The sequence below is a fragment of the Filicampus tigris genome, chromosome 17, assembly GCF_054856515.1.
Source record: "Filicampus tigris isolate MCC_2025a chromosome 17, RoL_Ftig_1.0, whole genome shotgun sequence".
Taxonomy (NCBI): Eukaryota; Metazoa; Chordata; class Actinopteri; order Syngnathiformes; family Syngnathidae; genus Filicampus; species Filicampus tigris.
Genome location: NC_141233.1, coordinates 2,421,097 through 2,445,127, shown reverse-complemented (window position 1 = coordinate 2,445,127; position 24,031 = coordinate 2,421,097). Strand labels below are relative to the sequence as shown.

The window sequence follows — 24,031 nt, the reverse complement described above, 5'->3', positions numbered from 1 at the left end:
CCGAGACAATTTTGCAGCCGATCACATATGGTACCGACACCGGCAGTATCTTTGCCTTTTTCGCCCCCCTCTTTCTCCATCCACTTCTCAACAATAATGCTAAGTACAGCATTTTATGCTTTTTATTTTAATGTATTTTCGTTTTCTTATACAAAGTATTCTGATGTAAATTTCGACTTTAATGGTGAAATCCGACATACGTGGAAATTCGTGTTACATCGCCACTGTAGGAACAGAACCCTAAAATGAGGACTCCTTGTATACTATAATCAGAAATTCTGTTAATGGCTAGCAAACCTACGGAGGGTGCACAAGTTGACAATGGACAGGCTCACCTGGTAAATGCACCGATGCAATGTAGTGGACATGTGCATACACACACACACACACACGCGCGCGCTTCTCGTATAATTTTTAATTGAAAATATTATGCCAAGTATTTTTATAAACATGATTATGGGGGATACAAGTGCACATCTACCTGTATGTGTGAGATTGAGACCACCAGTAGAAAGAAACATATTTGGCCACCAGTTTGTCCACAGTAGCTAGTATAGTCCTTCATAGTTGATAGCACTTCAATAAAAAAATTAAATAAAATAAAAAAACATGAGAAGCATTGAGTCATACATGGTGCACATTACAGTATATTGTATATTAAAAAATACTTTTGGAAGATATTTTAAATAAATTCAATTGTTCATAATGCACAGTTTAGAATTTCAAATACTGAACTTGATGAATTGTAGCTCACCCCACAACCAGTACCCCCCACCCATTTCTGGCATAACACCACAGCTTTGAGATACAACTAATATGTTTTTCAGAAAGGGTCTGTACAATACCCATTTTTGTTATTTTTGAAAGTTCATATCTTGGTTTTCCTTTATCATCAAACCAACAGTATCAGAACAAGAACTATTTGCTCCAGTGTGATGACAATATAGCATATCAAATCATTTTACATAATACTGTACATATTTACTACTTTTTTTTACCATATCGATAATCAATTATTTTATACGAATCTGAACAAGTTAAAAGAACGGAAAGTATGCAAACTGTTTTTCTTTGGTTCAGTATCCAGTGTTCAAGGCAGAAATAACTTAACACATAAACTGAGTTTATACCCGCATACTATTACAGACACCATACTTTTCTCACTGGAATAATAAAAAATAAAATAAATACCATATTTACATTTCTTTTGCTGCTTGCAACTTCAATCAATACAACTTAACATAGTGCAGTATTTTTTTTAACTTAAAATAACTGAAAAAATGTTAAGGGTAATATGACTTTTGTACAACTTTGCTGCAATGTAAATAATCAGAGATGTTTTTATGCCTAAAAGATTGATCAGTGTTAGTGTTTCCATTTAATGGTTTGGCTTCTTTAGTTTCTGACCATGTCTTTTTCAGTTAACAAATGCACATCTACCACTGTTGATTTGTATTCACCAACCTGCCTTATTGGTAAAGTAACACTTCACAATTGTAGGTGGCACCTCTGAAGCAACATACTAATTAAGCATGATGTCATAGATGTGTAAAACTACACTTAGGCAACCCCAAATAGTGCTCTGTTTATAAGTCGCTAAATAAAAGTGTTAAGATAATTGTCTAAGAGTTTGTTTTGTTTTTCAGCAAAAGGCAAAAAAAAGAAAAGAAAATAAGATATCGGAGGAAAGTGTAACAAATAAAAGCTATTGAAATTGAATGACAATTTAAAAAAATGTAAAAATTGTAAGGTAGAAAATATTGAACAATGTAGCTATAGAGTGCGTAAAGAATATAAAAAATATTTATATATACCTGAAACAAGGAATAAGTCCTACCATATTGAAAAGTTTAACTATACTTGAATTCTTAATTCTCCAATAAAAAGAGCTCCAGGTGAACCCTTTGAGGAACATGAAGGGACCTTCTTCCACAGTTAAACAGCATACCTTTGCACGTAATGGCTATTGCTAGACAAGAGATCCAGCCTGGTTCTGCGCAGGCACCATAATGGGCACCCCACCCATGCGGGTGATGTTGGAGCCAGTGAGTGTGGAGGAGGGAAGTGGTGGAGGCGGTGGAGTGGCCTGAAGCTGTAACTGAGGGTAACTAAAGGTCTGTGGGAGCATCTGGGCCTGTGGCAGCTGGGCGTAACGCTCCGGTCTGGGTTGGGAGCCCCCATTGGTGTTGGCCTCCGCCGAAGAGACGGGCTGGTCACGTGGTAGGGTGGTGGTGGTGTTGTAGCTGTAGTGGGTCGGGGTGGAGGCTCCGTGATGGCGCGACGGACGGTAGCCGGCTGTGCTGCCGGTGGCTGTGATGATGGAGGCTGTGTCGGACGGAGGGCGCTGTGGGTACTGCTGCAAGTGCTGGTGGTTGTTTTGTTGGTGTGAGGGCTCTCTGTGTTGCGGGCTGGAGGCGATGGAGGACAAGGTGCCATTCTTGGAGAGATCGGAACCCATTCCACTTTTAGCCCAGGACACACGTTTGGGAGCCTGAGCGTCCTCTCTGAATTGTGGACAAGACACAGAGGTGTGAGGGAAAGTTTTGTTTGATCTTCAATGTTCTGTAGTCTTGGTCTTTTAGAAAGCAGTAGCCCTTAAATCCACAAGTTAGCACTGAATCAGAGCAATGGTGAACTAGACCACTTGCAGCTCTCCAGGTTACGCGGTGCTTTATGGATAAGGGAATTTCTTCTGCTACCAACGTTGAAGATATAGAAAGCTTTGATTTGGACTATTTCAACCGCTGGAAAGTTTAAATTTTTTATTTTTTATTTTTATTTAATCTATTTTAAACTGTGTCATTTCATACTCTGCACTGACCGCCCTGTGCTGGGACACAACAGTTAAGATTAATTTAGCTTTTAATGACATTTGCGCTGGCGGGGGGACGTGTGTGCAACGGAATGACACTGGTAATTTGTTGTGCCACAGTGCATGTGAATTTTACTGCTGACTGCACATACTGTTCCGAAATGTGTTTACAGCGAACTGACTCTATTTTCATGTATGTATGTTTTTGCATGACTTAGTTGCCGAGAAACATAAACTGTTTCTTGTAAATCGCTAGTTTTGTTATGCGTTTACCCCCAACACTGTCAGCAAAACACAAATAGGCTGAATAAATGTGTTGCTAGCGAATCAGTCGCCAATGTGACATGCCACAATAATATTTAATATCAACACAACACAACATTTCTCAATTTAAATAGTGACATTGAGTAAAAAAAAAAAATGTCAGGCTGATCGCATTGTCCTGTCCCAAATTAGTTTTGCTGTCCGGTAGCTTGCTAACCACACTTGGTGTCTGACTGCTCCTGGTGTTCCTGATCAGTTTCAAGATATTGACAAAATAAATGTGGTCCAGAAATTTACAATTTTAGTCCATCTTTTTCATCTGTTTCGATCATTTTCTGTTGGGAAATTGTGACGAATGAACGTAAATTTACCATGCTTTGCAATGTTATTATTTTTTTTACACCAAGGCTCAAACCTCTAAATTCCCTTAGGGCAGTTCAAGATGGCACAAAGTGCATCTGTCATTTTGCCACTTAAGCCTTAAAGAGAAAATTAACCCAAACACATTTTTTTTCAAGAATATGTTCCCAGCAGGCCCACTAGTTGAAACATTCTGATAAATATTGCGTTTGTGGAATAAGAGTTAAGCAGCAAAATGCACCTGTTTTTGGCCATCTCATCTGGCGGCCATTTTGTCACTTCTGTCGACTGAAGATGACATCAAAACTACTCAGGGCGCAGGCAACGACCAATCACGGCTGACCTGTTTTCTGAAGCTGCCGTGATTGGTTGTTCCCTGAGCAGTTGTGATGTCACTTTCAGTCGACAGAAGAGACAAAATGGCCGTCCCCTGAGATGGCTAAGAACGGGTGGATTTTGCTGCGTAACTCATATTCCATAAACGCATTATTAATCAGAATGCCATGTTTCAACTAGTGGGCTTGCATGGAACATTCTTGAAAAAAAAAAATGCTTGGATTGACTTCCACTTTAAAGCCTTTTAGACAATGCCTGCAATCTTTAAGGTGTACAGTTAGGCATAAACCTATGTACCCCATAACCGCTTATTGTTTTGTAGCCTTTTTTTCACCTCACCAATTTGAAGATTAATGAGAGGAGCCGCATCCACTAGCGGCGAATCAAGTCGGATGTCAATTCAATTTCCGCACTCTTTTGTCAGTCAAGTACAGTCATCCAACTCACTTGATTTCATTTGCCATGTCGTCTTCGTTGTCCCGTTGCTTCTTCTTAAGGAAAAACACGAAAATGAGTAAAAGGCAGAGGATGCCAACCACTGTGCCCACAGTGGCGCCAACAATCACTCCGACTTTATTGGCTGCAGAGAAAATCATAGCACACAATTACATGCTATCAACACCAAATAATTCAATAGTAGTAAAGTATAAAATGCATTTCTGGGTGTACATGCAAACAAAGTAAACAGAATACACTTTTGCAAATAGAGTACAAGGCTTTTGGCATTTACTAATTACAGTCATCAACAATCTGTTCTCTAACCATCAAGTTCTCTGTTAGAGGGAGTATCTGTTAGAAATGAAATGCTAGGGAAACTTTAGTTATTTATTAATTGTGGGTGGTACCTTTTAATACAATAGTGGTTCCAGAGTATGGTGACTAACAGTCATTTTTTGTCTGATATTAGTGATGACGATGATGATGATGATGATGTAACAGTGTGTTGTACTTACAGGTGGAAATCTCCAGGTTGATGAAGCAGCTTTCCGATCCGGCTGTATTGCTGGCAGTGCACACGTACTTCCCTGACATGTTGCTGCTCAGGTTACTCAGCCTCAGAGTGCCTGTCTTCTCATCTAAAATGGCATTTACCAAGGAATACGACAATTTTTATGTATTCATATTGAGCAATGTCCAGTTTACTGTATAAACACACGTGAATAAAACTGCAAATGTAGAGAATTGACCAAGCTTAACTGTCCAAGCTACCATGAGCATCTCAAACTGGATATCATTGAAAAATGAGTTGCACTCTTTCTTTGACAATGACTAACAATCAAAAGCTGATAGGAAACTTTTAGATCCACAGCGGAATAGGACAGATTCCGCACCTTTGTGGGAAGGCAAAAAAAAAGACAAAAAAACACCGCTTTTATTTCTAATTAGCTACTGTGAGTGACTTGCTGATAGAAACCAGGATGGACAGTTGTGTGGGATCCACTCACTGAGCATGGGTGAGAAGAAGACCTCAGAGGTGGGACTGGCTTTCCTCCACTTATACAATGGAACCGGCTTCCCACTGTTGGACTTGCAGCTCAGGGTCACATTTCCTTTCAGCACTGGTTTCCCTGATAAAGTGCACTTTGGGACAGCAGGGGGCACTGGGGGGGGAGAAGGGAGGGATCATGAACATTTGACGATTAAATAGTTGAGTCTTCATCTGCGTCTTAACCTTTGACATCCAGGCTGAGCTCAGCAGTGAGGCCAGGGCTATCTGGGATGATGACTTGGCAGAGGTAACGTCCAGAATCTGGCTCCTGGGTGTTGTTGATGTACAGAGATACGTCACTAGAGGGCATGCTAGAGGTGAAGCCAACTCGGCCCTTAAACTGGGAACTCCCCACACTTATGGAGCCTTTAGTGTAAGAGATGATCTACACAAGAAAAGAGGCAAAGGTCATTTATAGAGTACTATTTCTAAATTATGTGCTCATTGTTGGGCAAAGTGAGGAATATGGAAGGTTTTTGTTTCTCAGATAGAAACACGTCATACAAAATGTCATGAAGTAGTTCAGCAACTGTGCTGCATAATTAAAACACATGCTCACTGTGTGCAGTTTAAAATACATTTACAAAAAGAAAAAGCTGCAAGAAAATTATTGAGTTAGACTTCAACAGAACAAAATACTGCAATGTCGAATACTCACATTAATGATGCCAGACTTATATAGTATTTGTTGCAGTTTCGACTACTTCAAATAAATAAAATGCTTGTGCATTTAGAGTTCTATTTAATAATATAACTATTATTTATGTTTATTTTAAGCCCTACAGTACAATGTAAAGTAGAGTAGAGTACTTGGCTTGTGATACAGAAAATGGTATCCCTTGCCTTTGCCATGGCAATCCCAGATCAACATCTGTCATCATCTAGGACATTCAGTAAGTGGTCCAGTTACCACACCTCTTGTGTTATGATGGTTGTTTGTATTTAGAATACATCCAAGATCAATAACCTATGATGCAACAAAATCACAACAGCTGACTGATGACTGATGAAAAGAAAGCAAAACTGCTATTGTGGGTCTAAATAATATTCTTGTTGAGTGTTTTGTTCCTGATATTAAAAGTTTAAAAGCCTGTTTAAAGGTGACATTCAAAGGAGCTTCTGTTTTTTTGTGGTATTTGTTATAAGTTAGAAAAGCATATCATACAGGCAGTTGTTTTTCTTTACACTGATTTCAAATTTTTTAATTATGTATTTTCAAGGCAACATTTATTTTATTTTTCATTTGAAAAAAAAAAGACAATGTTCAAGAATTACAGTAAAAGTTCAAATTAAGTTATGATTTAATGTAAGAATCAGTTGTGTCACGATCTACTTTTGGAGTGCCATCAACATGAATGAGGGGTACTCATGGTAGGTCTGTGCAATTAATCGAAAGTCAATTACAATTATGATTATTACACTCTATGATTACAAAATTGGCATAATTGTAAAAAACGATTATTAAAATGTATTTATATCCAACGCACTGTTTGTTTACACACAAGGAAATCATACTTGAATTTATACATTTGCACTATTGATTTTATACATTTTGTTTGGAACTTACATAATTATAGTGTTTCAAAGAAATGTATTTGTCTTTATATTTTTTACATTTAAACATTCTCTTGTTTGTACCCCAAAAAATAAATGATCGTTTGAATAATCGTGATTTCAATTATTACCAAAATAATCGTGATTAATATATATTTTTTTCATAATCAAGCAGCCCTAACTCATGGTATAGAAAAGGTCAGAGGGTACACAAGCCAAAAAAGGCTGGGAATTTTCACTGATTTAGAAGATGACTGTAGTTATGTCTCCACTGTATAAACCTAATTTAAGATTAAAATGATAGTCACAGAAATCACAATTTTCCATACCATGCTATTGAACACACATAGCAAGTTGCTCCTTGTCTTTTCATAGCACAAAAAGTCACACAATGGGCTGCCTGCCCACATTGGCTAAAACACCCTTTTCCTGTGTCGAAAGATTTCATGAGCTTGCTTTTGACCACGTTCCTCTATTGTATGTGATTTCAAATTCTCATCTGGCCAGCATGATAATGTAATGGTGGCAGATAAACAAAACTAAGGCCAGATTCTCAAGATAATGTGTTACAAAAATGTCACTGAGCTAAGAGGTGTTATTTTGCTCAGTTATGTAACCTCCTTTTCCCTGCCTGATAACATCATCCAGTATAAGAAATATTAACGACTACCTTGCGCAAACCAAATTGGTTAATACAAACTTAATTATATAGTGGGGCCTCTAGGATATGATGCAATATTATATTTTGGAAGTGTAGTTGATGTATGATTTGAGGGTTAAACGATCACAGTTCTAAAACTGCGTGTGCAGGGAAAACCTTCTTAACTGCCATACAACTGTATATAAGTTACCTACTGTTAACATTAAAACCCAAAATAAATAATACTCAGTTTAACTTTAATCACAATTCCTGCATCTCACTTTAAAAAAAAGTATATCACTTGAGCGGTACAACTAATACTTACATAGCACAGGGATTTTGTACAAGAGAATTATCATGAAGTGCTATCGATGAAAAGTTAAATAATTTGAAGCTAAGACTGTCATACATTATTTTGAGGTTATCTTAATGTAGTTATGGTCTAAATTCATGATCAATTCATTTCTTACCAGTTGAGTGTTGTTCGTTACAAGGTTCCAGAGGATGGTGTTTGTGCTCAGGTCACTACCAGGCACCATGTTGTATGAAGCCTTCAGGATCACCATCTGACCCTTCAGTACATCCAAATGGGTTTGGGGCATCAGGATTTCTGCCCAAATGCCTGCATTCAAAGGGAGGGGAAAGGAAACATGTGAATAGAAGGCCTCTCCTTATTGGACTTTGCTCATAATGACCTACTGTATATTAAAGTGGAGGCCAACTCATTTTTTTAAACGTTTTTCAAGAGTATGTTCTATGCACCACCAACTAGTCTAAAGATGACGTGTTATTAAGCAGTAAAGTCCATCTGTCTTTGTCCATCTCTGGGGGCGGCCATTTTGCCACTTTCTGTCGACCGAAAATGACATTATAGTTGCTCAGCGCTCAGGTAACGACCAATCATGACTGAGCTTCAGTAAACAGGTGAACTGTGATTGGTCAAATGATGATGGCTAAAAACGGGTGGATTCTGCTGCTTAACTCATATTCCACAAACGCAATATGAATCATCACTTTCACTTCAAAGAAAAAGATTTTTCTTTTTAAGTAAAAATGCTCAACTGGTTAGCACATCCGCCTCACAGTGCAAAGGTCGTGGATTCGAGTCCAGCTACGGCCTTCCTGTGTGGAGTTTGAATGTTCTCCCCGTGTCTGAGTGGGTTTTCTACGGGTACTCCTGTTTCCTCCCACATTCCCAAAACATGCATGATAGGTTGATCGTCACCCTAAATTGTCCCTATGTATGTTTGTGAGTGCGGATGTTTGTCTTTGTGTGCCCTGCGATTGGCTGGCAACCAATTCAGGGTGTCCCCCGCCTACTGCCCGAAGACAGCTGGGATAGGCTCCAGCACGCCTGCGACCCGTGTGAGAATAAGCGGTTCGGATAATGGATGGATGAATGCTCAATAGGCAAATGTATGTCTTAAAAAATGTTGCAGTTAACACACTTACAGTGATCATAATAAATGATTTCACCACCTTGGAAAGCAAATTTTTAATACTACTAACTTTTACAAATGTTTGCATTATTGCAAGATTAAATAAGGAAGTATCACATGTGCACACTGACAAATATGATTTGCAATCATTGACCTTCATTTGTCAGAATGTTTTGTATTGGATGCCACAGGAAATATTGACTGTGAAATGAAACCATTTTGTCACGCACTCATTTAGGTTGAGCACTGGAAGATGATGAAAAAAGAAGCAAGCATACAGATATTCTATATACTTTATTTAAATTTACTCTGAATTACTATACACTGAGTGGGATGATGTTCATTATAATGATTTAAACTTGGATGTTATTACTTTATAAATCAAAATGAAAAACATTATAAATCAAAAGGAAAAACATAACAGAATGGTAAAATGTGGACATGTTAAAATTAATTTTCATGAAAAATTATGACAAAGTAAATCCATCAAGCCATTTTAATGCTGCTTATTCTCATTAGGGTTGCGAGTCACTGGAGGATATCCCAGATTACAGCCTGGACTGATCTAAAGCCATTTGCAAGGCACATGAAAACAAACAACCATTCACACACACATACACATACACGTAGGGTAGTGGGTAGTGAACAGTCCTCAATTAACCTCAGAAATGTGTTTTGGGGATGTGGGAGCCTGGGACACAGGAGTAGACCCAGAAAACCTGGGACAAGGTCATTTGACCCAATTCAAGTGCACAGGTACTAGGTTGTACTGTGAGGTGGTGGCCAGAGAGGGGCAGCACAGAGCTACAACACAATTGTTCCTCAATCCATTGAAAGTCAGTAATAATTGCAAGAATACAAATGATTGAAACTGCATGAGCTACTTGTGCAGCATGTACCTTAATTAAGATTGTGCTGTCTAGGTTCCTATTTTTTCAGGGATTTTGATTGTGGTTGGTTGTTAGCCAAGAGAAAATGTTCATCTCTATCACATCTACATCTATCTTTACAACCCATCCATCCATTATCTGTACCGCTTATCCTCACAAGGGTCGCGGGTGTGCTGGAGCCTACCCCAGCTGTCTTCGGGGCAGTAGGCGGGGGACACCCTGAATTGGGTGCCGGCCAATAGCAGGGCACACAGAGACAAACAAACAAACATTAAAATAAAGTTTTACATGCCGGTATGGTTGGAGAGAATGCATAAGCGGATTTTCTCACGCAGCCTCTGGTCTTCTTTCTCCTCATATTGAATTCATTTCTAAATCTCTAGAATCGCTCTTTGTTTTTCAATTTAACATTGCATATTTGTATAAAGCATCTTCACATGAGATTCTCATTCTTTAAATGCAAGTACGTAGGCATGACAGCAATCATGTAATAATGGTAATAATGGTGTCCATAAGTGGGAGATGTCATGCGTTCATTAGTGTGATTGACAAGGTGTGATTACTCATGCATTTGATGGGAGTTTTCCTAATGACATCAACACTCATCTGCCTGAACTGCATTGCAAAAAAAATTGTAATACTTTATCATTTTCATGCATTGAGCATGCACCATGCATACATAATGGGCCTGTATCAATGGAATGAAAGAGGCAAAAGCTAAAACGTTTTTGATGCTAACAAATGTTGCAATCCTCTGTATTTGCAAACCCAAGTCGAAAAGTGTCCAATGTGTAGTAAATGCCTCACAAGTAGCTAAACAAAAATAACGCTTCGGCTAAGATGACAAGCTCAAGTCATCAGTATCGTGAAAAGACGCAACTGATAAGCCACCAACTAACATGAGTACTAGACACATTTTGTTGCGATTATTACTATCTTGAATTCTTCTGTATGATTAAAGAAACAAATGTGCATCATTGATATGTCAGTTTTTGCCTTATATAGCTTGAAGTCCAAGTGAATAGAAACTGCAACAATGCCCCATGGAAAGAGATCTGAAGTAAGTAGGTGTAGCTATCAGTTTCCTTCTTGCCACTCTGGAGATAAATGAAGCAGATCGGTGTCAGTGGAGAGTGAATATGTAGGCTTAACTCCCTAGATAATTGCATTAATTAACTGCTATACTAGTTGAAAAAATATAGAGCATGTATAACAAAATGTTTTGCAGGGAGGTAAAATACTGGTTAGCTGCCTCACAATGAGGAGGTCTGGGTTCGAATCACTGTTGGGAATCACTCAATGTGGAGACTGCATGTTCTCACCATTCCCCCCCCCCCCCAACAGACCCAAACATTGCTTTTTAATTTAATTTCAGAGTCTTGAGTATCCATATGTTTGAATGTGAGTGTGAATGGTTTGTCTATATGTGCCCTGTGAGTGACTGGCGACTAGTCCAAGGTGTACCCGCCTCGCCACCAAATTCAGCTGGGATAGGCTTGAGTTACCTGACTGTAATGAGGACAAATAGTACCGAAATTGGGTGGCCAGATGTTTTGCCGGAAATTATGCGAAAACAATATTTGGAAAGGGATACATGACTACTATACTATTTAGACTATTGGCAGATTTGCTGAAAGAATGACCTTGGTGTGAATGACAGATAGGAAGTTTGATGTTTAAACCAAGTGGCCCAAGCTACGAGTTTTTGGTTACTCAAAAATGTCAGTTTTTTACTGAGTGCATTACAGTGTAACTTATATTGTGAAATTGCTCTAAACTCCTGTTGGAACATCTAGTTTTAGAATCTGTTGGAAATTTTACGTGACACAAACATCGTTGCCATCTGAATAGAATACATAAAAAGTAAATAGCAAGCACTGACATAGACATGAGAGATGTACTGTTTTTGGTGTAACTCAATAAATTATAACTGACAATGGCTGTTTAGCAGCAGGAGGTAGAGTACTGAAGCATAAAAGACTCATGAGCTCAAATCAAATCAAAATGGTACTTCGTTTGAACATTAAGGAAATATACAATTCGTTTTACAACCTGTATTGAAAAAACACAAGTTAAATTTTTTATATTCTATATTAATTTTGCCCCTCCTTGAGCCGTCACCTTATTGTGATGGAGTTTGTGTGTCTCAATGACCTGAGGAGCTAAGTTGTCTGGGGCTTTATGCCCTTGGCAGGGTCACTCATGGTAAACAGGTGCAAGGTGGGGCCCATGTGACAGATGAAAATATTGGATCACGTTTTCCCTTGCCTGGACGCGGGCGACCAGTCCTAGAGGTGGAGCTCAATGGCAAGCATCTGGTGGCAGATCGGGCACAGCGCAAAAAGGCAAAGTGGGTCCCTCTTCCCAAGGGCACACCACCTGTGGGAGGGCAAAACGGGTCTGGTGCACTGTGAGCTGGGTGTCGGCCAAAAGCAGGAAACTCTCTTCCACTCTGGAGTGGACTACATTCCATAATGCTTCCATTATTGAGATGGCCACATAGAGCTGCCATCGTAGGTGGTCAAAGTAGTGCCTGTCGTGGTGGCAATCCTCAAACCCGTTGGTGAACACCAGTTGTAAGGGATGATATCATACTGAAGAGGAAGTCTTATCAGGGATTATTGGCGAGGAAAAAACTTTTGGCATGGGAGGAGTTCGGTGAAGCAATTGAAAATGACTTCCGGCCGGCTTAGAGGAAATTCTGGTCCCCCATTCGGCATCTCATGAGGGGGGAGCATGACACCATTAACAATGTATTTCATGGAGATGGGGTCCTGCTGACCTCAACTTGGGACATTGTGAGTCATTGGGGACAATACTTTGAAGACCTCCTTCACACATACACAAAGTCACATAACTCACTCAGGAAAAAATAAATGCATTCCAAGTAGGGTTGGGCGATATGACGATTTAGATCGTTTAACATGTTGACGATCTCATAAAGCCGAAAGTTTGTTTGATCGCCTACAGGGCACATTCTATACAGTTTAGCTCTATGGCGGCCCAAAGCCGCTGACGCATACCCGACCAACCAATCACAGTGCACCGTACGTGACATTCCGCGTCTCCCTGTATGTTTGTATAGCGGGAAGCTATAGCGGAAAGTGACCACGAAGCAGAGTTGGTCCCGAAAAGAAACTCCACATCCACAGTGTCGATTTAGTTTGGCTTTTCCTCGGAGGAGAAAGCGCAAACCAGTTATTTGCAAAGTTTGCAGAGACTCGGTTTGGACGTCAGATGGCAACACGACAAACCTGTTTAATCACTGCAGAGACAGCACCCAAAAAACTCTGCTGACAGCCAAAGCAAATGGAGATCAGACACATGGTAGCCAGAGGCAGCCGCTAGCTCCAAGCTAACATAACCCACGGTAACACAGTCATTTATTTAACAAGGGCACTTCATATAAAAAAACAAGCAAGCAGTGTAAAGAAGTAACTGAGGCAGTGACTTATTATAAAACGAGGGGTTTAAAAGACTCTTCAAAGTACTAGACCCGCGTTACAAGCTGTGTTTTTATGTTTACGTTATGTTAACCCTATTTTGATAAAAATCGGCACTATTCAAATTAAAACCTGTTCAGAAAGCTCAGCTGGCTTAAAATGTATTTTTTTCTTTTAGGGTTTTATATACATTTTAAATCTGTTTTTATATGTTTAACGTGAGGAAAATGGTCAAAATGTGCAAATTAGTCTAAAAAATATATGTAAAAAAAGAATCTTGATAAAATCATGATCGTGATTTTATTTTTAAAAAATCGTGATATGATATTTTTGCCATATCGCCCACCACTAATTCCAAGTAAGAGCAAAGAAAAAGTTGTATTTTGATGGTGTTAGACTGTGGATAGGCATATGGGACTATGATAATAGGAGGGACTTTTGGAACAAACTCTTTATCCATTTACTGTACTGCATTAGTTTATATGTACGTACATATTTTTAGCACTTGTGTTCATCACTGTTTTCCCATGTGTGTAGGATTAACACAAATGTTTTATGTTTAAATGCATGTCAGTTTCTGTCTGCAACATTGTTGTGTGTAGGATTAACACAAATGTTTTATGTTTAAATGCATGTCAGTTTCTGTCTGCAACATTGTATAAAACCCCTTGGAAAACAATAATTTAAAAAAGACAGGAGCCTCAAATTACCGACAGCAATGGGCGGTAAATTGAATGCAGTTGTACTTTATGTGTTGGTAATGGGGACAGTACAATTGTTGGGAGAGGACATGAAGCGGCACATCAGCGCTGAGAATGAGATTAAACTGTCATCGCAGTCCTCTGTTGAGTGAATTAGCTTCAGAGTCAAGTGTGTGTTGTACACATGAGTTGCCCAGTGCTCCTTTGTGCAACAATGGACTCACAACATAAAGTGTTATTTCCCTTGATGAAAGTCTTTCCTGGGTGTGCGCATGTGTTTCTTAATGCACAAAGCTCATGATTACAAGAACTACTTCCGGTTGAGCCTGTTTACTTCTTAGAGGCTTTACTGCAGATAAGGCATTATTTGAGGGGTTTGATGGTACCAATTTCTGGTAAGCTTAGATTTGGGTGGAGTGGGTTGGTCACTTCCTGTAAGAATGTTATCAGCAACTTTGTAATCAAGAGTTACACAGAGCTTCTGCTTATATGATATACAAGGTGCCATGAGGACCATTCAAAAACCAAAAAACAAATTTCTCTATTGAATAAAATGCAACGTATATCAAGTTTAATGACACCCAAAGATGTAGTAGTCAGTCAGGATAAGGCTGCATGTATCCAGACCACATAGTAAAACGTCAAATGAAATCTTATGTCAGAAAAAATACCTAAAAATATACTTTAATTAAAAAATATACCAAAAAAATATTCAATAATATAGACTTAAAATTGTTGTATATAAATGTATCCTGCTTATACATTCGCCCAAGGTATTGAATGTGCTTCGTCAGCAAAAGGGTTCATGAATGGACAAATGAGCAAATGAGCAGAGATGGGCATTCCGTCCCAGGGACAGAACGGTCCATCTGTCCTCTGGAGGAAGAGAAGTTTTTTAAAAAGGATGGCCTAAGCAAGGACAGGAAGTGGCTAATCGTCCCTAACCAGGTCAAGTACCGACTGACGTGTTGTTGGGTTCTTTAAAAAAAAAAAAAAAGACTGCTATTCTCTTCTGCGATACCACAGAGCCGCCATTTCTTAACTGCTTGCACAACACTGTAGAGTCCCTTTTTTTCTTTTTCATGTGCATTCCCCTGCAGTAACCGTCTGCTCTCTAGTGGTTCAGCACATGCAATACCATGGATTAGGCCAAAATGTAAGGATGGAAGGACGAGGACAGACGGGGGTCAGAGTAAGATTATTTTTATGAATAAGGACGGAGGGACGATGACGGAAGGGTGCCCAGGTCACGGACGGAGGATGGACCAGCAAAATAGGGTAAAGTACCCATCTCTGCCAATGAGCAAACACTGTGAGCAACTAATGCATCATATGAGTGGTTGTGTCATTGTCTCACATTGCAATGGTTTTATTACTACAGATGGCATTTGAGAAAACTACAATTTCAACCCGCCAAAATGGCTAGTGAGAGTGATGGACCTACCTGCCAATGTCAAGCCCTAATTCCGCTACAATGAAAAAGTGTAATATATTTTCAACCACTATTCTTAACACAACAAAGATAAATGTGCATTTTTTTCAACAAGATGACCAAAGCATAATCCGCAAAATACTGAATATTGTTAGCAAGGAAAATCAAGACTCCAGGAAATGACCTTTCAATAGACCTTTGTTCTATTGATTCAAAACATTTTCTGTAATGCTTGCACTGATGAAACTGAGTGGTGTACATGGGATTAGGGCTGTTTGATTTTGCCTAACAAGAAAATCCCGATTATTTTCTCTCAAACCCGATTTTCCGATAACCATTTCTTTGTAAAATACAAATAATGAAAAATAAAGTATTTCAAATGTCTTTTATTTAAACTTAATTTTTCTTTCTTTGAACTGAAAAAGCCAGCTAATTTAATTCAATACACACAGAGCAATCCATTGGGATTAACAGCATTTTCCTTATACAATAGACTTCAGATCTGTTCTTAATTAAATCAATAATGAAAGAAGGAAGTGCCTATAATATCTGAAACGAAATCAAACATGAGAGAAGGTAGTCAGTCAGTCTGTAAACCAAACAGTCTGTCACCAAGTCATTTTGCCAACCAGCTAGTCAGTCAATCAAGTCACTCAGTCAATCAGGTGAGGTAGGTAGGCAGCCAGGCTGAAAGTGGCTTCAACTTTCGCTCTGGTTTTACTTAAACATAAATCACTGATTAGTGCAAAACTGTCACTCAATAATAACAATATGCAAGGTGACGATCACCTTGTCTGAAGAAACACATAGGCATACGTTATGCCAGTGAAGGTAACAAACTGAATTTTCTCTTGGGATTATGAGCATCTCATCTTTACAATAGACGTCAGGTCTCTCTGCTCTTCATAAACCAAAAATTAAAAAAATAAAGATGCTTGTGTTTGAAACTTTCACTGCAACTGATTTAAAACACACTTTGCACCAAGGATTGTTTGGTCCGTGTCCATATCATTGAAACCATACCATTTCCACACTACATATCTACTTTTGCCCGATTGATTAACTAAATGCTCACTTGCCTGGGCAAAAGTAGCAGAATCGCCGGTAGCCATGGATGTCGTTGTTGCGGAAATGCAGAGGAAACTACGGTGTCTTACCAAAATAAAAATCAAACGTACCAATTTGAGCGATATTTAAATCATTTTATCCAGAAAATTCGGTTACAGTTCAAAATCGCTTAATCGAGCAGCCCTATATGGGATGGATCGTAACATTGTCATTGTCTGCCATTTGTTTTAGCTTCGAATTAAACAAATCCTAATTGATTTTATTAAAGCGATGGTTGGTCCGGGATGGCCATGTTTTCACTAACAAGTTCATTTTATATATTTTTTGATCAGGAAAATGAAAAGACTTGTCATTTTCTATTTTATCCATTCATTTTGTAGACATTAGGAAGTAAGTGACTCCATGAATAACGCCCCTTGTTAATGAGGAGAATGGCCGTGCCCCCAACCGTTTTATCAGTCGGAGTCACTGGAGGAACCGATTACAAACTTTCTGTTGTAAATCATTGTACTTTCATTGCTTCTAACGTCTAAAACGGTGATCAATTGGCACCAAAATCTATGTGGACATCCATACTAACCACTTCAACATATCAAAAAGATTAAACTCTCTGTGGCTGATTTATACGAGAATGAGGAAATGTGGAAGTGAGCAGAGCTACATAGATTTATGCTGGGACAAGCGCACACTGATTCTTTGCTACAAAAACTTGCTGATCACAGTTGGGACGGGCGAGGCATTTAACACCAGTCAGGATCTTTACAGAGACTGAAGTGGGAATGAGTGGACGTGCACATTTATTTGGATGAGGAATGGCCACAGTTTTTTGACCGACAACACGCCATCCAATGGAACGTAACAGCCGAAATGGTGCGTTCCAATGCGGCCACACTTGGAGTCGGATGCACACGTTCAAGACACCCCCCGGTGTTCGATGAGGTCTTACGTCACTCTGACGCCGCTCCACTCTCGCGGCTGCAAGCGGTGTCGGACAACGCACGCGACTGCTTGGGAGGCAACCCCGTGACATGAAGACGCAGGCTCATGATCACCTCCACACGCTGCGCGGACAGTAAGGAGCTAATGATGTTGTGCTAACGCCTTTTGCTATAATGACCTGAAGCTAGTTGTTGCTATTAGCTTTACCGTTATTCTACTGTTTGCCGGGAGGGCGGTGGGAATAAAGATCCATGCTTGCCTGATTGCTTGCCCGTGCTGCCAGTCGCCGTCTGCCTCCTGAGAGTTGACACGAGTTTAGCGTCGCTAAATGTCCGAAATATAAGCAGTCGGGGTTAGTGTGCGCATTCATGCACTTGTCCGCTTCAGCCTGTGTAAGTGTTTTTGATTTTGTGTAGGTAATCCAAAAAATCCAAACTATTGTGCAGAACACTTTTACCCTTTCACACGTTGAAGTGGACAAGAGTAGTAATGTGCATTTGCATTTTGGTGGCGATCGGTCTCAGTTTTAGACAACAGAACTGACAAAGCGAGCAATATTACCATGCTAGGCTCCCTCCCGTGACGTAGACAGCTGAGACAGAAAAAAATAACAAGCCGAGCCCCAAAAAGGGGCGGGGCAATTTGTCGTAAATCTAATCACAAAAAAAGCCCTTAAATCACTACAGAGTCTTTTGGGTGGAGCATTTTAGTACTGATCTAATTTTTACATGCAAACCTTTTATATAAGTGCCAATGTTAAACTCGTCCAAGTGTCCCTTTAAGCCAGCGTCACTGCAAAATATTGGACAACATAACGTCTACATAAGTGCATTCAAATTACGAAATGAGTATGACCTATAGTACTGTTCATCCTGATTTGAAGCTGCTTATTTCTGCTGAAAAGAAAAGAGCCTTTTTCAAATGCATCTTTAGCAACACATTTCACATAGTCAGAACAAAGGTATTTCATCATAAGGCACCGCTGAGGGTGTTGAGCAATCCAGTCCCAATCGTATTTTTACATCATGCGAAGGAGCTGGCAGCGATGCAGCTTTTATAACTATCCGAATGTTACGTTTTGGGGATTTTAATTAAACTTGGGCCATTTTCTAGATCTTCCCACTGTAGCCCCTTAGAATTAACAAGCTTGGTCCCTTGTTCGTGACCCAACTTTTCCAAACAATCACACTGCTGTTTCCTCACATACAGAGACATGATGCAAAATTTATCTCATTATAGTGACTGATCACTTCAGATGATTTTCAAAATTGTATTATTGTTTTGTTGGCCATCATGACCAATGCAGGACTGTACAATCACACAAACGCACGCACGCACACCACAGCGATTTCAGGGCTGGAATCCAAGGCAGAACTCATCATCTGATAACCATGTGATTGCATTTCTTCTATCATAATTAAAGAGGAGACAGAGCAGCAGTCATCTGAGAGAAAACGCAGAAAATGACTAAACTAAGATAGTGGGGTAGTGAAGCAGGTTTGGGTAAAGAATTTGACTGGTGTGTGTGTGTATGTTTGTGGTTTTCGATGCAGATAAGTATTTGATAACGTGTTTATGTTTATGTATAAGCTTTTCCATTTACCTGGTAATACGCATCACTGGTGGAATGTTTAAACATCCTGCTCGCCCGCTGTATTTGGAGATTGGGATTTATGCTGCAATATCTACATTCACTCTGCACTCTGACTACTAATTGCAACGTGAAATATAAATGTTACAGTCCTTTTGGCCTTGTACATTGAGTGACAGTTTGTGCTGTTTATCTTGATTCCATACACACATTTCCATACGTCAATTAAAGAGTGGTTATGTAAAAGTACAACTAAGACGGTAAGACGTATTTGAAAAAAAATAAGTCTAGGTGTACTTGCAGTTTCATTAAGAGAACATCCATCCATCCATTACCTATACCGCTTGTCCTCACAAGGGTCGCGGGGCGTGCTGGAGCCTATCCCAGCTGTCTTCGGGCAGTAGGCGGAGGACACCCAGAATTGGTTGCCAGCCAATCGCAGGGCAAACAGAGACAAACATCCGCACTCACAATCACACCTAAGGGCAATTTAGAGAGTCCAATCAACTCACCATGCATGTTTTTAGAATGTGGGAGGAAACCAGAGTACCCGGAGAAAACCAGGCACGGGGAGAACATGCAAACTCCACACAGGGAGGCCAGAGCCGGGATCGAACCCACGACCTCTGAACTGTGAGGCGGACGTGCTAATAAATCGACCACCATGCCGCCTTAAGAGAACATTAACGTGATAATTGCTTTTTTATTTTATCAAAAGAATTCTTATTAGTGTATTTTTTTGTTAAATACAAATAAATGCAGCTGTTTATTTGTAAGCTTTTATTCCACTGTTTGTTTTTGTTTTCATACAGATGTTTTAAAGTTTTGCCAAAGTATCGTTTCCATACCAGTATCAATATACTTTATTCAGTTATAGTATTGAAAGCAACATTATTGGTTGTGTGACAACACGTGTGACTGCATACACTCTGTACATAACAAAGCAGACAATAACACCTCATTTCTGAAAAAGCTGCCATTTGGACCATTAAGTGATAAACATGCAACCTTGGCCTGACCTAAATCTCCCATTGCCCCATGGGTTAATCTGCACCATGCTGAAAAAGGCACAACTGTGTGGCATGTTCAGCATTTATTTAAAATCATCCTTACACACAGAAAACACACACACAAACACACACACACACCCACACGCACTTAAGCATGATAAGATCTCCCAGGATGTGCCTTATAAAAAGACAGCAAGCCACAAACAAGTGGATGATGTCAAATGTCATCACACTCCACATCACTCGTTTTTTTTCTTTTGACAAGAGACATACAAGTAGGTTTGTGTATGCCTGGGTGGGAGGGAGTGGTTGTGTGCTCAATGTGTAACACGGTGAAGGTGCAACTAACCGCCGCCTTCACACACCGACCCTCGGCCCAGGGAATGATAAGGCCTTCTGTATTTTGCTTGAGGCAAACAAAGTCTCAGGGGGAGCACAGTATTAAAACACAGCAGACTTGTTTGCTGGACAGCCAATCTGCCAACTGAGCCATGGTGCCATTAAAACAATATGATGGCAGGTGGCTGAGTGAGACAAAGATATATACTTCTCTTGGTCCCACTCATATATATATATATATATATATATATATATATATATATATATATATATATATATATATATATATATATATATATATATATATATATATACACAGCGGCTGAAATGCGTATTTAACACATCACGATTTTTCGCACTAAATAAATTTCCAACGGTGCTATTGACATGAAATTGTCACCAGATGTTGGAAAACAAGAAGTAATCCATACAGCCAAAGAAAGCAGAACAAATATGCTCAGACATCAGGTTGTGTGTAATAATGTGAAATGACACAGGGAAACATGTCAAGAAAGGGAGGTGCAAAAAGGCATGGAAATCCAAGAATGTTGAATGGATATACCATATATATAAAATTTTTAATCGTTTGACGGTTTGAATTTCGCGGCCTTCTTATCATATCACCTCGTTGAATGCTCATTCATGCTGGCCCAAAATCCACACCATCCGGAGGGAATATTCCTTTGCTCTACAGTCGTGCTGCTCTTCTGTACTGGGCTCATACTTTCTTTTTAACTAAGTCAGTCTGAAAACAAATGAGACATCATGGTTTTGAGCAGGCTTCTAGAAGAATAGAAATGCACTGTTCCATTCATTTTTAATAAGTGTCTTTTCTGAGTGAACTTTACGGAACTTTTGAACAACCATGCCGTGTTGTCTCATTTTGTGTGTATATATATATATATATACATATATATATATATATAAATATCTGTGTCTCGTATATATTATATATATATATATATCTTACAGTAAAAAAAAAAAAGATGTTCTCACTATGGTTAGGTGATCACAACATGGGCTTCTGTAATACTGATTGTACACAGACTGTGACAGCGGTGTACGTGGAGAAAAAAACAAAAAATATCCGTGTGACAATGCACAGTCCGCCATTTGAAGATAGCCGTTATTATAGGGATTGAGGCCTATTTAGAAAAAAAAATAGAGAAAAAAAAACAAGATCTGCCTGGAATAGACTGCCCATTCAGGAATTGTACAGAATTTGACAGTTGCCATCCCACCTCGGATCTTTGCTACAAGTCAGTAACCACATGGAACTGTTGTTTTTCAAAATTATTGACCAATCTAAAATGTTTATAATCACTTGCTCGCTTTGACAATAATATGGTAATGGATCAACAAAACGTCGTTTGTTGGGGGGGTGGGTGTTCTTGAAAATTTGTTTTTGGACATTCAAGGATTTCCACCCAACACCAGCAATATGTGTGTTTGATCTAAAATGACAGAATATGCCAGGAACAGCTTGCATTCGCTAGAAAGGTGCCAATGTCATTATTAGTAACAGCAGTAACTTTGTTTCTGTTAATAATACACTTTCTTCACACAAATTTAAGATCAGCACAATTCAACTTAGTAGAGAAACAGTAAGCAGTAATCAACACACACTAATGATACAGGAGAAGACCAAGGGTCTGTTTTTTGAGGGGAGATGAAAGCATCTCATTTGGCAATGAAGGAGTTGAGCAATCCATAATGAAACGCTATGGTCCTCCCATCGAGCAATGCACATCTTGAATAAGGGCCGCCTCTGTTCGCTGAGAAGCTGCAGGCACAGATGCTGCTATTTTGATAGCAGCATCTGTGTGACTGTCTTGGTGGGTATCAAAAACTTGCCTCATTAGTCCTATTAGTGTTCGGGGGTGGGGGGGCTTTTGTTAATGTATATAAAAACTATAATACTGTAGCAGGAGTACCATAGCACACAGTTTCTAAAACTGGTTTCAAGACCGATGCACAAGATGATTAGCTGATCAGGGGAATTTTAAGGACTAAAACACTGTAATTCTGCTTGTAGTGATTTGTGATTTATAGAGAACAGTCAAGGTCAACAAGAAACAATGGTCAAAGCAAACCGCTACCTCAAAACGTTAAAAAGGGAATTAGCTATTTTACTAAAATGTTTCCATCAGAGATCGCTTAAAGAAGAAGTCAATCCAAAATCCTTTTTTTCAAGAATATGTTCTATGCAGGCCCACCAGTTGAAACATGGCATTCTGATTAATAATGCATTTATGGAATATGAGTTAAGCAGCAAAATCCACCGGTTTTTAGCCATCTCAGGGGGCGGCCATTTTGTCAGTTCTGTCGACTGAAAATAACATCACAGTTGCTCGGGGCTCAGATAACGACCAATCATGGCTCAGCTTCAGAAAACTGGTGAGCTATGATTGTTTGTTACCTGAGACCTGAGCAACTGTGATGTGATTTTTCGTGGCTGCCCCCTGAGTTGGCTAAAAAGGGTGGATTAACTCTTATTCCACAAACGCAATATTAATCAGAATGCCTTGTTTCAACTAGTGGGCCTGCATAGATATTCTTGAAAAAAATGTTTTGGTTGACTTCCCCTTTAACACTTCTTGATGCTACTGTTAATTACTTTGCAGTTATGCTCAAATAGCGAGGCTCACATTTTATTCGAAGGAGCCCTTTTTTTTCAAAATAATGGTCATGGGAATGTTTATCACAGGAACTAATGTACCTGGAATTAATATTTTCTTATATATTTTTTTAGGAAAGGGGCCTAAAAAAAACCTGTTTATAGTCAGTGTGACAGAAGACATTAGACTCTCAGCTATATTGGGGTGAAAACAGGATGATCTCAAAGCAGGAATATCTGAGATCTCAGTTTTAATCTCTTCATTCATATATCACAAATATGACATGATAATAAATAGTATTCAACTGAGGTTTTCATTTGGCAATGTTATCGTATGTACATAAAATAGAAAAACAAAAGATATTATCGTAACTATATACAGTATGTGTCATACACCAATTAGCCATCACATAACCCCAGATGGGACTATATTAGGATTGGCGATTAAGAACGAATAAAATATATCAAGCAGGAAAGGACAAGCAAAGTTCACTGTCATCACAGGAAAAAGTTGTGTCTCATGACAAGCTGCCAAGGGTCACTTGTGGGTGGATTATACAAAGGGACAGCCATCTCTGATAACACTAAATATCTCACGCGGGAATTGTTTATGGAGAACAGATTTGGTCAGTATAAGCTCTCTGCTGGCAGAAGGACAGAAAAGGCAATGCTGCTACAAAAATAGCAGCATTAAGAGGGCCTTTTTTTAAAGAATCAACACGCATGCATACTGTAAGATTATTTATACTACCTGAAGTATGCATGTTACTGCTTAAATGCATGTCTTCAGATAAATATGAGTGTCTTAAAAACATGTTTTTGTTATTATTATGCGTGCTGAGCTTTAAAACTACGGGTGAAATCTAAACTATGTTTCAATTTATAATGCATGTAGGATTTAAGTTAAAGAAAAAATTGAGGTTTTCCGGGGACGTTTGTCATGGTTTTCTTCTGTCTATGCAGCAAATCAATCTCAGACAGGTTTGATAATTAGTTTCCCAGGTGGCCTAATTAAGAATTTTTCCACACTTACAGTTTGCACACATAACAGTAGTGCTGTCGTCAAGACCACACCAACCGAGACCAAGACATTATCGAGACTAGAGT

At 39.1% G+C, this 24,031-nt stretch overlaps 1 protein-coding gene across 2 annotated transcripts in view; it reads right to left on the bottom strand.

The window, feature by feature from the left end:
* Window positions 1-400: 400 nt before the first annotated feature.
* esama (endothelial cell adhesion molecule a) overlaps window positions 401-24,031 on the bottom strand; it is a 70,316-nt gene continuing 46,685 nt past the window's right edge. For both annotated transcript variants that reach the window (XM_086012934.1, XM_086012935.1), the window contains exons 3-8: window positions 7,926-8,077; window positions 5,445-5,646; window positions 5,218-5,373; window positions 4,726-4,848; window positions 4,220-4,352; window positions 401-2,504 (exon numbers count right to left, since the gene is read on the bottom strand). In XM_086012934.1, the coding sequence (XP_085869060.1) occupies window positions 1,970-2,504; window positions 4,220-4,352; window positions 4,726-4,848; window positions 5,218-5,373; window positions 5,445-5,646; window positions 7,926-8,077 (1,301 nt within the window). In that variant the 3' untranslated portion in view covers window positions 401-1,969. The remainder of the gene's footprint in view (window positions 2,505-4,219; window positions 4,353-4,725; window positions 4,849-5,217; window positions 5,374-5,444; window positions 5,647-7,925; window positions 8,078-24,031) is intronic.